Source organism: Pan troglodytes, chromosome 16 (assembly GCF_028858775.2).
Source record: "Pan troglodytes isolate AG18354 chromosome 16, NHGRI_mPanTro3-v2.0_pri, whole genome shotgun sequence".
Classification (NCBI taxonomy): domain Eukaryota; kingdom Metazoa; phylum Chordata; class Mammalia; order Primates; family Hominidae; genus Pan; species Pan troglodytes.
In genome coordinates, this window is record NC_072414.2 from 46485052 (window position 1) to 46500957 (window position 15906).

Below are 15906 nucleotides of genomic sequence, written 5' to 3' on the forward strand. Positions count from 1 at the left end.
GCTAGGTATATTTTAGTTTTCATTATGTTTACAGTTGTAGCGAAAACTGGCCAAATATTATTAAGGAGGGAAAAATAGCATAGATAAACATTCTCAGTAACATTATTATTTGTCTCTATTCCCCAGCCCTGTATGTCCAGGTCACAATAGCTTAACAACTGTGATAAGCTATATTTTTTGAGCAAGAGAGAAAAAAATGCCACATATTAGGAAATCCTGCTAAGAATGTATCAAAAAAGCCAAAGGGTGCAAGATAACTTTAGGTAAACCTACAGAATGAAGAATAAATCATGTGCCTCATAAGTTAGAGATATTTTCTCTCCTTTTCAACTATTTTAATGCTTTAGGGGGCAAATAACTAGGCCAGAAATGTGATCTACTCACTTCATATCTCCAATATTGATTAATCAATGATTATAGCTCCTGACTCATGTTTTATGCATGCTTAGAACAACATGGCACATGTATACATATGTAACAAACCTGCATGTTGTGCACATGTACCCTAAAACTTAAAGAATAATTTTTAAAAAAGAATTTTAATTCTCTCTGTCACTTTGTATCAAGCTAAAAGCAGTAAAAATATGAAAATTTGCAGATAAACAGAAATTTTAGTATGTTATTACTCTGTAACTACATCTGACTTTTCACATTTTTCAGTAAGCTGGATTAGAACATTGAAGTTATTTTGCATTACTGCTTGACCTATTCTATGTGGGACTTATAATTATTTCTGCATTTTATAAAATTTTAGGTCTGCTTTTAGCAATTCATTATACCTTTACATCTAATATACTATTTTCTTCCTTTTAGAAATTCTATTAATAAAAATAGATTGGAACATAGCAGCATTGTTGGCAAACCAAGCTTTATTAAATATTTGATTTTATCTGTTATAGAACATGAAAATCAGCGGTTATGCAAGAGCACCGATTATATGAATTTGCATTTCAAAGTTAAATGGTTTTATAATGAATATGTGCGTGAACTTCCTGCCTTCAAGGATGCTGTTCCTGAATACTCCTTGTAAGTAGTGATTTTAACACACACACCCTCAGATCTAAATTCACATTCCTGTAAAATTACACCTGAATTGTGCAGCACTAAAATCTCTTCACATAATCTTCATTGGAATGCAGAAATTTCCATTATGAAGTTAACATTAAAGGATTTGCATGTCTTTGGGAACCATATTTAATTGAATTGTGTTGCATATTTCAAATACGCCCTACCTGGATATTCAACTCAAAGACAAAAAACGCATAATAAGACCTGGCTCATGTGATAACATGAATGATTTTCTGTAAAAATACCAGAACACAGATTTTTTTTTGGGAAAGTATGGTGCTTGTATATTGACCTATATATTCAGATTTTCCTTTTTATTCAAACTTGTAACTCTCTTAGGAATTCATATTTCTAAAAATAGAAATAGTGGTTTAACAGGGAACTTTCTCATAAATATGCCTCTTTCAAACACATTTTAATCACACAAGGACTCATGTAATACTTTGCATTTGATATGTATTAGAATTCTGTTTTATTCTATTGATGGGGTCTTCCCTATGCCAGGCACTTTCCAAGTGCTGTAGAGCAATAGAAAATAAAGACCCCCACCCTGAAAGGAACTTATACTCTAGGAGATGCTGATAAGCTTAAATATCATTATAAAGCAAGGCAAAGTGAAATATGTGCTAATTTAAGGAGCATAAGCAAAGCGCAATAGGGTTTCACAGAAGAGAGAAATTACCTCTATTTGGGGAACTCCACACAATATTTATAGACAGGATAGCATTTGATGTAGACTTTATAAAATTTGCCAGGTTACAGAAAGAAAAGGGAGAAAAAGCATTAGGATGAAAATGAAAGTTATGAGCATAATTATGGAGGTAAGAATATATGAGCTATCATCCATAGGAAGTGAGGCATATTTCCATTTTTATAAAATTAATAGAAAGTAATGTTTTAAAAAATAATGTAGGAAAAGTAGTTTTGAGCTAGATTGTTATAAATAAATATTGTGAAGCTTGTACCACATTCATCAGGCATTGCGGGAGTTGGAAGAGACAAGGAATGGGGGGCAGAGAAGAGATTTAGAAGGTAAGTGATTGAAGTGAGTGATTTAGAGATGAAATTAGAACAGCCCTTTAACACAACTTTTCTCATACAAAGTATATAAGAAGTAAGGGGACAGTGGGATAACTTAAAAATGCTATACTGTAGGGTATAGGGTGTTGGGGAGATTTTGGTCAAAAGATACAACATTTTAGTTAAGTAGGAGGAATGAGTTCAAGAGATCTATTATACAACGTGGTGACTGTAATTAGTGTATCATACTCTGAAAAGTTGCTAAGAGAACATATTTTACATGTTCTCACCATAAAAGTGATAAGTATGTGAAGTAATGCATTTGTTAATTATTTCAATTTAGCCATTCCACAATATATACATATTTCAAAACAACATGTTATACTTGGTAAATACATACAACTTCTTTTGTCAAATAAAACATACTTAAAATAAATACAATAAAATTATAGTCTTTATGTTAAATAAAGGCCATACTGAAAATATAGAGTGATTGCAGCAAGTATGCAAAGGGTGAAGATGTGGGAGAGAAATTTTGAAGATAGAATTTACAGAATTTGTCAACTAAAGACATATGGGGTTAAAAGAAAGAGGAAAGGTGAAGATTCCTTAAAGAACTAAAAGTAGATCTACCATTTAATCCAGCAATCCCACTTCTGGGTATCTACCCAAAGGAAAAGAAGTCATATACAAAAAAGATCTTTGTACATGCATGTTTATAGCAGCACAATTCACAATTGCAAAAATGTGGAACCAGCCCAAATGCCTATCAATGAACGAGTGGATAAAGAAATTGTGGTGTGTATATATATATATATATATACACACCATGGAATACTACTCAGCCATAAAAAGGAATGAAATAATGACATTCACAGCAACCTGGATGGAACTGGAGGCCATTATTCTAAGTGAAGTAACTCAGGAATGGAAAACCAAACATTATATGTTTTCACTCATAAGTGGGAGCTGAGCTATGAAGAAGCAAAGGCATAAGAATGATACAATGGACTTTGAGGACTTGGGGGAAAGGGAAGTTGTGGGGGAAGGATAAAAGACTACACATTGAGTACAGTAAACACTGCTTAGATAATGGGTGCACCAAAATCTCAGAAATCACCACTAAAGAACTTATGCGTGTAACCAAACACCACGTGTTCCCCTCAAAACCTATTGAAATGAAAAAATTTTAAAAATAGAAAAATAAGAAAGAGGGAAGAGTTAAACATGAAGTCTGTATGCCTAAGTTGTTGGTAGTATCATTGATCAGGAATAGGGAAGTAAAACAGAGGAGCTATTTGCCAGATGCTTCTGCTTCTGGCTCTGTCTAGACACTCTACGCTAAACTAAAATCAGACTAATATTTTCCCTGATGGCCAACAAAAAAGGTAAATAAAATTAAACAGCATCAGAAAGACAACAAAGACAACAAAGGCAACCAGGACTTGAGAATCTAAGATCCCTGAGAAAAGAAAAATGCACTAAGGTGAGTCCTGTATTTTGTTGCATCTTCTCTCTCATGTTTTCACCCCCATACATCTGGCAATTTGCAATACGGGGCTTGCAGAGCAAACAGCCAACAGTAGCTCAGAGTTTACAGCTGTCTCCCTGGACTGGAGAAACAATATGGGTTATGGGGCTATGAAGGCTGCTTGGATTTGTGAGACCAAGATCCCAGAGAAAAGGAAACCACAGAGATATGAGTACAACATTCTACAGGCAGTTCCCACTGAAGGCATTTTCTGATGCCTAATTTGCCTATGTGTTGAGATTGGGGCAGAAGAAAATCAAGTAGAAAGTGGCCACTAAGAGATTGGGAACTAAGTAGATACTTTAGCAGTCTCATAGTGCTGAAGGGACAAATGTTAGAGGTCAAGGCTGATCCCCTTTGTGCCTACTTACAGTAACAGTGTCTCCTTCTGTTGCAGCAGTAACCACCTTCTGATGCCTAATAGCATAGATTAGTTTTATAGATTTTTATACTTTATATAAATGGAATCATACATTGTGTACAAAAAATAAGAAAGAAGGAATATTATAAACACTCTAGGCTTTCAGGTGAGATTTTTGAAGGTCTCTGCCCTAGAAATAATGACAAAGTGGAAATAGACCAACCTAAAACCCAACACTGTCTAGATCAAAAGTCCACAACTTTTCATGGACAATATATAACATTCATCAAAAAATTAAAGGCTACCAGACAAAAGGACTAAATAACTATCTGGAGATTATGCTTCTTCAGCAATGAATTGAAAAACCAGACCCCAACAAACAGTAAGAACAAAGAAGTTTGAAAAATCTGAATAAAACATTTAGAGATACCTATCTATATAGGTATGTACTTTCTATATCTATATCTGATCATCCAGAGTTTCCATAATTTTTCATTGACAATGCTTACACACAAGAACACCCACATAAAATTTATAAACAAAAATGTTAAAATACATATTGTTATTAGGTACACATGTACATTTACCAAAATAGACTGTCTCCTGAGCCATAAAACAAAACTAATACATGTTAAGGGGAGAAATCATGTATTATATATTCTTGACACTGTAGAATTAAGACACAAATCAACTCCAAGAAGATAATTAGATAACTACAGAAAAGCAGCAGAATATTCTAAATACTCATGAGTAAAAAAAGAAATGATGGTAAAAATTACAAAATATTTTGAATTAAGTGCTAATAAAATATGGCATATCCAATTTTGTAGAATGCAGCTAAAACAGGAAGTAGATGAAAACTCAAAATGTTTTTGAAGTAGAATTTTAAAAGTAAGTGTGGTCTATTTAAAACTTTATTAAATTTCTGTATTATAGCCACAAACAATTAGAAAATCATATATAAATTGTACCATTTAAATAACATTAAAATCACCACAAATAAATGTGATGAACGGCATACAAGCCATGTTTTCAAGCAACTATAAAATATTATGAGAGAAATTTAAGATGAACTAAATGAAATCTGTAACATTCCTAAAAAGATGCATTATTATAAAGATAGCAATTCCCCCCACATGGACCTACAGTTTCAATACAACCCTATGCAAATTTCAAAAGATATGTTTGTGCAAATTGACAAGACTTTTAAAATGCATGTAGAAATGCAAAGTGCTTAAAAATACAAAGGCAATCTACAAACTGGAGAACTACATTATTGGTTAGCTAATAAAGTAGAGTTCTTAAGAGAGTGTCATGTTAATGCATTTCTCAGTCCGTTCTCACACTGCTATAAAGAAATACCTGAGTCTAGGTAAAAAAATAAATAGGTTTAATTGGCTCACAGTTCTGCAGGCTGTACAAGAAGCATAGTGGCTTCTGATTCTGGGAAGTCCCCAGGAAGCTTTCAATCATGGCAAAAGGCAAAGAGAGAATGGGGCATCTCACATGGGGGGAGCAGGAGCAAGAGAGAGTGAGGTGGGATGTGCTGCACAGTTTTAAATAACCAGATCTCATGAGAACTCAAACACCATCACAAGAACAGCACCAAGGGGATAGTTCTAAACTATTCATGAAAACTCCACCTGCATGATCAAACCACCTCCTACCAGGCCCCACCTCCAACATTGAGGACTACAATTTGACATGAGTTTTGGTGGGGACACAGATCCAAACCATATCAGTGCATAACAAATAAACCAAGGGAATAAAATAGTCCAGAGGCCAATTCACATGTATGGCATAATGACCTGATTTGCATCAAAGATGCAAATTCAATGCGGTGGGGGAATAAAGGGTGTTCTAAATAAATGGTGCTAGATCAACTGGGCACACATACAGAAAAAAGAATTTATGCTCAGAATGGAGAAAAAAATATCCTACACAATTTCCAAAAATCAGTTGTCCATAGATTATAGATCATAACTAAGGAGTCTGAGGTAAGCACCCAGGATCGGTTACAGATTAGTGTGAATGGGTAGAAGCTATACGGCAAAGAATTTAAGAATGAGGAAATGTGTTGATAGGGAAGAGAGCACACAAGGTCTACATTTTACAAGAGTTTGAATTTTGAAGGGAATTACAGAGTAACTATTGGAAACTAAGCATATTTGAGGCAGCATGTGAAGAACCAAGACAGGGGTAGAGGTTGGAGGTAAAGAGGAGGAGATTGATTTGATGGAGAACAGGTAAAGGTCTCTGAGGAAGCAAAACTGCAAGAGAGAATGAAAGGAGATTGTTGATTCTAAATTACTCTCATATACAAAAAGAGCAGCATTCCTGTTAATTGTATGCAAATGATGTCCTTTGTGGTATGTAACATTATTAATTTGTTGTAGGTGGTTTGAACCTTTTGTCATGCAGTGGCTAGATGAAAACGAAGATGTCTCAATGGAATTCCTTCATGGAGCACTGGGAAGAGACAAAAAAGATGGAGTGAGTTTAAATTACCTTAAGAAAGTTCATTGCCATGATTCAGTCACATTGCTTGCTTTTAACCTAATGGGAATTATTAGACTCATTGTTATTAATTGTTTCCATTCCCCAGTGACCAAAATTAATTTAAAACACAATTTCAGTGGTCTGGTCAGAACCCTAGAAACTTGCCTACATTTATTAAAAAAAAAAAATCAGTCACCCATTTTTCCCAAGATTTTCTTTAATTCTTACATTAATCTGAATCTACAGGTTTCCTAACCTTGTACAAAACATCTTTGTTGTCCTGGAACTTTTCCAGGATTTCTAGATTAGGAGCAGACATTCTCCCAGTCCCTGTGCAGCAGCTCCCAAAATCTTGAGCCACAACCGGCTTGCTAAGCTAACCTATTGGCTGTGGAGAAAATGAAAGACAAAAGAACCAGTACCTCAATTCAGCAGTGGAAAAACCAATTAGCAGTAGCTTGCCCCATGATATTAGTTCCACCACACTTTCAAGAAAAAGAGATTAATGATTTTAAAGTGGGTAAGCATTTTATTACTGGGAAATGTAAATATATGATACGGGAGATTCCGTTGTTGATGGGAAACAGTGAAGATTTTTCCATTCCGCCTCTAATGTACTGTTTGGGATGGTTTCACCTCCTCTCCCCACAGTTCCAGCAGACATCTGATCATGCTCTCTTTTCTTGCTCCGTGGTTGATGTCTTTGCTCAGCTGAATCAGAGCTTTGAAATTATTAAGAAACTGGAATGCCCTAATCCTGAAGCATTATCTCACTTAATGAGAAGATTTGCAAAGGTAGGTTAAATAAAATGAATCTTCTTTTTTTCTGGGTCTGTGGCAATCTGAAAAATGCTATTGTTTTGTGGTGTTAGTCTTCTCTGTCACCCCTATCCCAGTTTCTTTGTAATTCTGTACTAGTAAATTCAGTCGTTTCCAGGATTCCCATCTGATTTCCTACACTTCCTATTTCTTTAATATGGATTTATCATCTTAAAAACCTATTTATTGTTCACATCGAGGACTCAGTTACTTATAATCGAAGAAATTACCATGGATTTCCAAATTACTCCCATTTCGAATGTGGTGTTTTCTAGCTGAAAGTAAGCCTTGGCAATTTCACATTCAAATTGCCAAGTGTTTTAGCAGACATTGTAGTATAGTGCAATGTATATTGAACTTGGAGCCATGAAAACTGATTTCTGATTACAAAACAACCAATAATTGTAATTGAATCTCAATCGTTCAAGTTTTTTATGAATTTAGTTTTCATATTTGACATATTGATTTTGATAAACCAAGTTCATCTTAAGGCCCTTTCTCCTCTTAAAATCTAAAATGGCTTACCATGTGCTTACTACTTTGCCAAGAGTTTCAAGGGAAATATAAGAAATAAAAGAAGCAGCCACTGTCTATCAAATCTCAAAAAAAATCCATATAATATGCAAGACCACATGACATAAACTAATTGAAAGATGACGTGAAAAGGGACAATTCAGCTTCAAGCTTAGTGAGATCAACCGTAAATTGAGTGGAAGGAAATCTGATGAGAGCCGAAATAGACAGAGGCTTCATGACAAGGGCAGGGCTCGTAGAAGACTAAAACGGAGAAGTTAGAAAAGTATTCTAAGCCAGAGGAATAGCAGGAACAAAGGAAGAGGTAAAGCTGAGACTGACATGGGAAGGGCAGGGAGAAACAACCCTTGTGGGGAGAAGCAGTAGGAAATGTTGGAAGAGTGAAGATACCCCAGATCTTGAAGAACTTTGCTTCCCAGGTTGAGAAGTTTAGACTTAATGTGCTGGTCAGTTTAGGAAACGCAGAACCTTTGGAGATTTTTATGCAGGGTAGTGACATAACAAACATAGTAATTTAGGGAAACTACTTACACAGTTCTATGTCTGGCTGATCTAAATATAAGTCTGGTTCCATGGATTGAATGATGACTGAGGTTTTAGGCTGTTCATTCAACAAGTGCTTGCTGATATGCCTCACTCGCACACACTATAAGCCACCTTGAGGGATGTAGTCATGAATAAGCATAATCTCTGACCTCAGAAAACTTGTATGGAAGGGCCAAAGCTGCAAACAACTATGACAAAGTCAAATGTTATAATCAGAGCATCTCAGAAGTTGAAAGAGGCCCAGAATATAGATAAAGAAGCAGAGACAGACAGAGAGACACTAAACTCTATTATATTTATTTGCTATGAAATATTCTGATCTTGTCTTCATTAATTAAGAAGACTAGCCTCCTACTTTTAAAATATTAAATAACAGCCAATAATCATTTATTTAAACCATTCTTAGAGCTGACTTTCTGAGTCCCCTTAGATGATTCTAATTTCCCAATATAGTGAAATCTGTAGAGCATAATTCTAAAAATTCTCTAAGTCTTTTCTTGATGAGCAGCTGTGTTTGGGTGAGTGCCAAGAAAAGAATGAAACTGGGTCATTAGGAATAGCGTTTGACAAAGTATGTCACGTACTATTCTTGGAATTCTGTAGGATGTAGCGGAAGCAGGCTCATATGAGAATTTAAAAATCTCAGGGTTAATATATTAAGGTTAATATATTTAGTAACATATGATAATTGTACCTGATATTAGAAAAGTAACTCGAATTCACCCTCAGAGTAGTCAGGCAGGTAGGTTATGTAAGTTGGGAGACATGAGTGCACGGTAACAGAGTAGAAAGAATGCTGAATTGAGATTCCTAGACCCTGAGCTGCAGCCACCCGTTTGTAGCTGTGACCTTTCTTCAGCTGTAATACTGAACATAGCCACAATATGCCTGCTTGGGTATGACCAAATGTACTGAATGGAAGTATAAAAGGGTGGGAGGTCACAAGGAAGGTCATATTAGAATCACACTCAGGAAAACACATTCTCTGAAGCAAGAAGAAAAGAATCAGCTTCCATGTATTACTGAGATGTGTGCTTTTACTGGTGCAATAAAAAAATCAATTAAGTAAAACATTTTTAATCCATGGAAATTCAACAATATCCAATTGTCAGCAGGAAATAATGTAAGAACAATGAGAAGCATTTTCTGGAAAAGAAGAAATTAGTAATTTTCATTGAAAAAGAAATTCTATTTTATTGGAATGATTTAAAAATCTCTTGCCAGCATTTCTCTTTTTAACTCTTGCAGTGGCTTACTATATAGAATAATAAATAAAAAGCAAAATCAATTAAACATAAATATAAAAATAAGAAACATCAGTCAAATCCATTTTACCATTATCAGCCTTTCCTTTTTTTTTTTTTTTCTTTTTGAGACAGAGTCTCACTCTGTCACTGGAGTGCAGTGGCACAATCTCCGCTCACTGCAACCTTCACCCACCGGGTTCAAGTGATTCTCCTGCCTCAACCTCCCAAGAGTAGCTGAGATTACAGGTGTTCACCACCATACCCGGCTATTTTTTTGCATTTTTAGTAGAGACAGGGTTTCTCCATGTTGGCCAGGCTGGTCCCAAACTCATTATCAGCATTTCTATCTATAATTTGTATTTTATATAACAAAGTAGATAAAAATCGTTTGTGTTTACTACAATTAGCCATTTCACAAGAACTGCAAACTATTGGAATTTGTTTTTATTTCATCAGATGTGACTGACTAATTAGTCTTGAAAACTCTACGCTTCTAAGTATTGGAATCCTTATATCAAAATATACTAAAATCCCATTATCTTTATGGGATTTATATTGATTTAAACAGTCTCCTGGAGATCAGACACATTAATTGTATCTGTAGAGATTTAAACATTTTTGCATTTTAAAATGGGATTTAAAGGGACAATTTATTCTTACTAAACAGGATATAAGACTAAAAAAGGTACCAAACAAAATGCTTCAAATTTCATATCAAGAACATTCAGAAGCTATCATGAGTGATAAAATGGGCACATGAGTAGTTAATATTCCTATGACCATAGTGCTGCTCTTGACAAGTATGAGTAATTTAATTTAAAAAACAGATATGAAGTAATGTTATTTTTAATATTGCTTAGAAACAAATAAACAAATATTAAGTCCTGGGTATGAGTCTGGCTGTTTGCCAGGTGCTGGAGATACTGTGGTAAATGATGCACACATATTTATTTCTATTCCTTGTTCTCTGGGAACATAATTCTAATTTTTAACAATAATAATGATAATTCATTGAGCATTATTATATGCTAATCACTTTATACATTTTCTTATTCTTCACAACCATCTAATTAAATGGGTACTATTATTTTCCCTAATTTCCATCCATGATGAAACAGACTAAAAACGTTTAAATAATTGAAATGATATGGATAGAATCCTTTCAACCACTAAACTATACTCACTTCTCATTCTGGTGTGATCAGAATTAAGTTAGAAATTTGGAGAATAGAATCTCACTATTTGTTTTTTACCCTTAAGGTCAAACCTAGGCATTTATGGTGACAGAAATGGGAGACCCTATCTTATGTTGGATGTGTTAAAATACATTACATAAATCCGTGAAGTCACATTTCTAATGTTGCTGGATCAATATGACAGTTTTCTTGTCTTCCTTGTGTTGCTCTAATACTGCATTTTTCCATGCATAAAATGTGAATGAAAAGATGGATTTTGAACCACACTTCTTATCTTACTGATCATAAGAGCAGTACACTAGATGGAATAACTGGAAGTGTTGACAGGATATTTAGCTCACTCCTAACAGGGTGGCATTAGCTCAGAAAAACACAATGCCTTTGTCTGAGTAATTGATGGCTGTCCCACTCAATGCTCCACCAGTACCTGTGTGTCAAATCAGACCTGATTGTAGCTGAAAGATATTTTAGTCACCCTGTCTAATCCTTTAAATGCAGCAGAATCACTCTCTGTACTGCCACACTCCTATTAGAATTTCATTTTATCTAATCTGGAACTTTTTGAATAGCAGCTCTTTATAGGCATCCATAAAAGAGCCCTCTACTCCTCATGACTATTTCTTTAGAACAAGATGCAACAGTCCCTGCTAGGCTGTTTGTTCCCTCTGTCTGCACTATACTCTCTTCTGAAGACCAGTAGTTCCCCAAAGATAAAATCATGACCTAAGCTCACACACCCAGAAGTCTTATGTTCCAGGCCTTGCCAGGTGCCCCTTCCATCACAGCTTCTCTCTGAAGAGTTACCTCCACCCTGCCATGCATTCGTTAAGATAGTGGTTCTCAAACTTTGTATGCATTGGAATTACCTTAGACTTGTTAAAACCCAGACAGCTGGAGCCCACCTCTGGCATTTCTGACTCAGTAATTTAGGATAGGACCAAATAATGTGCATGTCCAACAAGTTCCCAGGTGATGCTTATAATGCTGCTGATTCCAGAACTACATTCCGAGAAACAATGAGTTAAGCATGTCATAAGCAACAGCTTATTAGTATTAAAGAGCTATTGTGTGATAGTGGTTTACTTAGCTGAATAAATTAGAATGAAATTGAAGTTGCCCACAAAATGTACTTTGCACACTCTCATTCAAGTGTACATTGTACATTAGTAAAGATGGGAGTTATTACGGCAGTGTACTTGCAACTCTTATAGGCACACAGCTTTAAGCTATATTCTTTTTTTTTTTTTTTTGAGACAATCTCGCTCTGTCGCCAAGGCTGGATATATTCTATATGACTGTGCACTTTGTCTTACCTGCAGCCCATCCTGACTTGCTAACCATTGGCATTTGTAGGCTATTACGTGTGAGATCCCGGGATTCCTTGTCTCTAAGCATAAATTCAAGGGACTAAGGTTTTCCTATGAAGTAGACTCAAGCTGTAGGCCATAGGGCATACTTCAAGAATTATTGTAAAGGTTATCCAGCTTGCTCTTTCTTCTTTAGAAAATGATAACAAAGGCAAAAAACAAAATCTATGCTGTTCAGCAAGTCACCCGGCAGCTGTAGGATGTAGGGGAAGCAGAATCATAAGAATTAAAAAATCTCACATGGCAGTAAGTTGTAGAGGATTTTCACACAGCCCAAACTTTACCTTAAGCAAGTTACAATGTCTGAGTTACAACGATTGCCTAAAGTCAGGTTTATGGTTTGTGTTTATATGTTGTTGTGTATGCAATACAATATAATAATTCTTCAAGTTTATAATGTCATCAAGAAGCTGTAGAATGAGAGTAGTATTCATACGTACAAATGAATAAGTATTTCATAGGTAAGTCCAAAGTAATTCAACATTATGTCTAAAGTAAAATTTGAAGAGACACATTTGAAGATAATTCAGTCTGATCAGTCATCTGTTTACCAGGATTTATTGGTCTGCTGCTTGATGAGATTTTATATTTTCAAGGTCAACTTTCTATTTGAGCTGATGCATATTATCACGTTACTGTGTACTTCAACGAAGTATTGATTTTCTGTCTGTGTGTTATCTCTTATTTCAGGATTTCATTGTGATTTTCAAAGTGTGTAAGCAAGCTTATAATCAATTTAGCGAATTCAGGTTTATAAATTAAACATCTCTTCTTCAGCTTAACTCTTTGGAGTGTCTCCCTCAGTTGATTTTGAGCCACTAAGAAAATTCAGGCATATGTTGTACAAATAAGAAAATAAAAGCTTTTTTGTCTTTACTTTTCTATCAAAAGAGATGACATTTCTACTGCTATTGTTGCCTTATCTCTTCTAAGAAAATCATATCTACATTTGGCTTATGATAATTTAATCTATGTATAAAAGCAGTAGAGTGCAAACACATTCATGCATCTTTAAGTAATTGAAATAAAATTTAATTAACATGGTTTATTTTCCTCTGCTTTGCATAATTAATGAAAACAGAGGGCATTCTTAGGCTCAGAAACAGTTGTTAGAGGGAGAAAAAAATGTAGAACTAAGATGAAAAAGACAGCAAGAAGTTAACTTAGGATTAAACTTTTTAGCATATTTGTAAACTACATACTTACCTGGGTAAAGTTCACAATGTTTTCTTTCTTAGACTATCAATAAAGTGCTGCTCCAGTATGCTGCAATTGTATCAAGTGATTTCAGTTCACATTGTGATAAGGAAAATGTGGTAAGTAAAAAATGTCTCTACTTTCAAGTATCTCTCGGTTGAGATTTACTTCTTCAAAGTATGAGTAGGCAAGATAAATTGTTGACTTTCAGTTTTCACATAGGATAATAAGAAATAAGGATCTTAGGAAGCTGGAAACTTCTCCAGGGTTCTTGAACTGGTTTTAATACAGGATTTACAGGAAGGTAGAGAGTGTCTCAATGCCAGCCAACTTGTGGTTTTCCATGTAGATAAGGAACAAGACTAGAATAAATCATTGAAAATCAACATACTCATAAAATACTGGAGCTGAGAAAAACAAGGGACTTAAAAATTAGATGAGTATTGGCACCAACTAGTTTCATTTTGGCATTAATACTCAAATAAGTGTAATTTAGTCTTTCAGTTTTCAAATAAATTGCAAACGTTAATATATGGAACAATGCTGATTTCTATTCTGAATTATTAAAATAGCTTTTTTAGATGATTGAGAAAATATTTATAAAATTCAAACTAGTATTGCAACTTAATCAAAGGCATAAAGAAAAGCTAGATAAAGGTATTTGAAATATAGTAAGATTTATTTTATGATGGAAGGTGAAAGCTTTCTTATTCAATCTGTAATATTAGGAGAAATACATTGGCAGCATTGTAAACATTTTGAAAAACAGTAGCTCTGAAAAAAAAAAGTGTTTAAAAAGTGAGTATAGGGTTTTTTTTTTAAAAAAAGAAAAACCAGTTTTTTCCCCCTCCAAAAATCAGTTTCGCTATCAGGTGAATCTAAATTATTCTAAAGAAAACTACTAGTTTTCTCCCTGAAACCTCAGTGACCTCTTGCTGACAGCTCATTAAGATAAGTCAGTCCTAATGGTTCTTGAGAATTCCATAAGATGCTTCTTTTCCTTAAATTAATATGCTGCCCAGAAATTTTATTAGAACTTTTTGACAACTCAAACAATTATTTCTTATTGCTATTGATTATACTCAAAAAGCAAGATATTTATTTATTGAAAGTATATTATTTCTGATTACAAGATAATACATGTCTAAAGTGTTACATTGAAAATCAAAACAGTATCTGATAATTTCACAAAAGGATCCTGTTTATACTAGGACAGCCAAATTGAAGATTTTGAAAGGTGACCATGAGCTCCTAAGGCTAATTCCTGCCATTCAGAAAGGCAAATTAGTTTTTAAAAGCCCCTGCAGAGTTCCACTTTATGTATTAACATTCTATATTATATTTTACATTTAATAAACACTGAGATAAAAATCATAACCCAGTATTTATTATATTATTCTATGTACTCTTTCTGTAGGTTTTATACTTGGAAAAATTAAATCTTTATAAAAAGAAACAAAAGCCCTCCAAATATTACAGCAAAGGAACTTCCTTTTCCTTCCCTCAGTGCTTTTCTTCCATAATTACTAATATCTTGACCAGCCTTATACACTGTTGCTTAAATGCCAAGTATCATTTTAGCTTTTATAAAAGAATATCACTTGATTACTAGGCTTATGTTTTCATTCAAGGCAAATTGAAATGCTTTTGTACATTTCCATGAGTATATATAGTTACTATTCCAGATATTTATGATTATTTTAATATCAGATTTCAATATCAAGATCACTGAAACTTGTACCTCTTTCAGTATATCTATGGCAATATATCTATTTCATCTGCAAATTGAGCTAGAAACATCTAAATATAGACATCATTTAAGATACGACCATAATACAGGCCGGGCGCGGTGGCTCACACCCGTAATTCCAGCACTTTGGGCAGCTGAGGTGGGTAGATCACCTGAGGTCGGGAGTTCAAGACCAGCCTGGCCAACATGGTGAAACCCTGTCTGTACTAAAAATATAAAATTAACCAGGTGTGGTGGCGTGCACCTGTAATCCAAGCTACTTGGGAGGCTGAGGCAGGAGAATTGCTTGAACCCAGGAGATGCAGGTTGCAGTGAGCCAAGATTGTGCCATTGCACTCCAGCCTGGCCAAAAAAGAGTGAAACTCTGTCTCAAAAACATACAAACAAAAAAGATATGACCAAAACATTTGAGTTCTCTGGGTTCAGAATTAAAGACCAGAGTTAAATAAAATATCCATGTCAGAATAATTTGTTTTCTACTGTAACATTTTAAATTGGAAATGGGTCAAAATATTTTTATTTATTTAATTTCACATTCCAAAATATAGCAAGACATCACAATATAAATTAGAATTACTTTTATTTTAAATAATCTTTAAAATATTTTTAAACTCAGAAACACTTTGGCCATGTAGAAGTGTTCCTAGTCTGAAACTTTCATATTCACTATGTTTCAGTTTCCTAACTTTGTTCCAGATTGAGATAAAATTAAAGGTATTATTCTATTTTTAGGGAAAAAAATCAAGATATAAAAATAGGAGGATACAAATT

The 15906-nt window shown here is 34.4% G+C and overlaps 1 protein-coding gene and 1 long non-coding RNA gene across 5 annotated transcripts in view; one reads left to right on the forward strand and one right to left on the reverse strand.

Moving 5' to 3' along the window:
* UNC13C (unc-13 homolog C) overlaps nucleotides 1-15906 on the forward strand; it is a 787554-nt gene that overhangs the window by 657682 nt on the left and 113966 nt on the right. For both annotated transcript variants that reach the window (XM_054667546.2, XM_009429165.5), the window contains 4 exons: nucleotides 900-1026; nucleotides 6377-6473; nucleotides 7131-7274; nucleotides 13427-13504. In XM_054667546.2, coding sequence (XP_054523521.1) covers nucleotides 900-1026; nucleotides 6377-6473; nucleotides 7131-7274; nucleotides 13427-13504 — 446 coding nt within the window. The remainder of the gene's footprint in view (nucleotides 1-899; nucleotides 1027-6376; nucleotides 6474-7130; nucleotides 7275-13426; nucleotides 13505-15906) is intronic.
* LOC107968627 (uncharacterized) overlaps nucleotides 1-15906 on the reverse strand; it is a 28914-nt gene that overhangs the window by 8580 nt on the left and 4428 nt on the right. For 2 of the 3 annotated variants that reach the window (XR_008539589.1, XR_008539590.2), the window contains exons 3-4: nucleotides 13395-13747; nucleotides 8364-8566 (exon numbers count right to left, since the gene is read on the reverse strand). This is a non-coding gene — a long non-coding RNA (uncharacterized LOC107968627). The remainder of the gene's footprint in view (nucleotides 1-8363; nucleotides 8567-13394; nucleotides 13748-15906) is intronic. The other variant, XR_008539591.2, reaches the window with a different exon arrangement.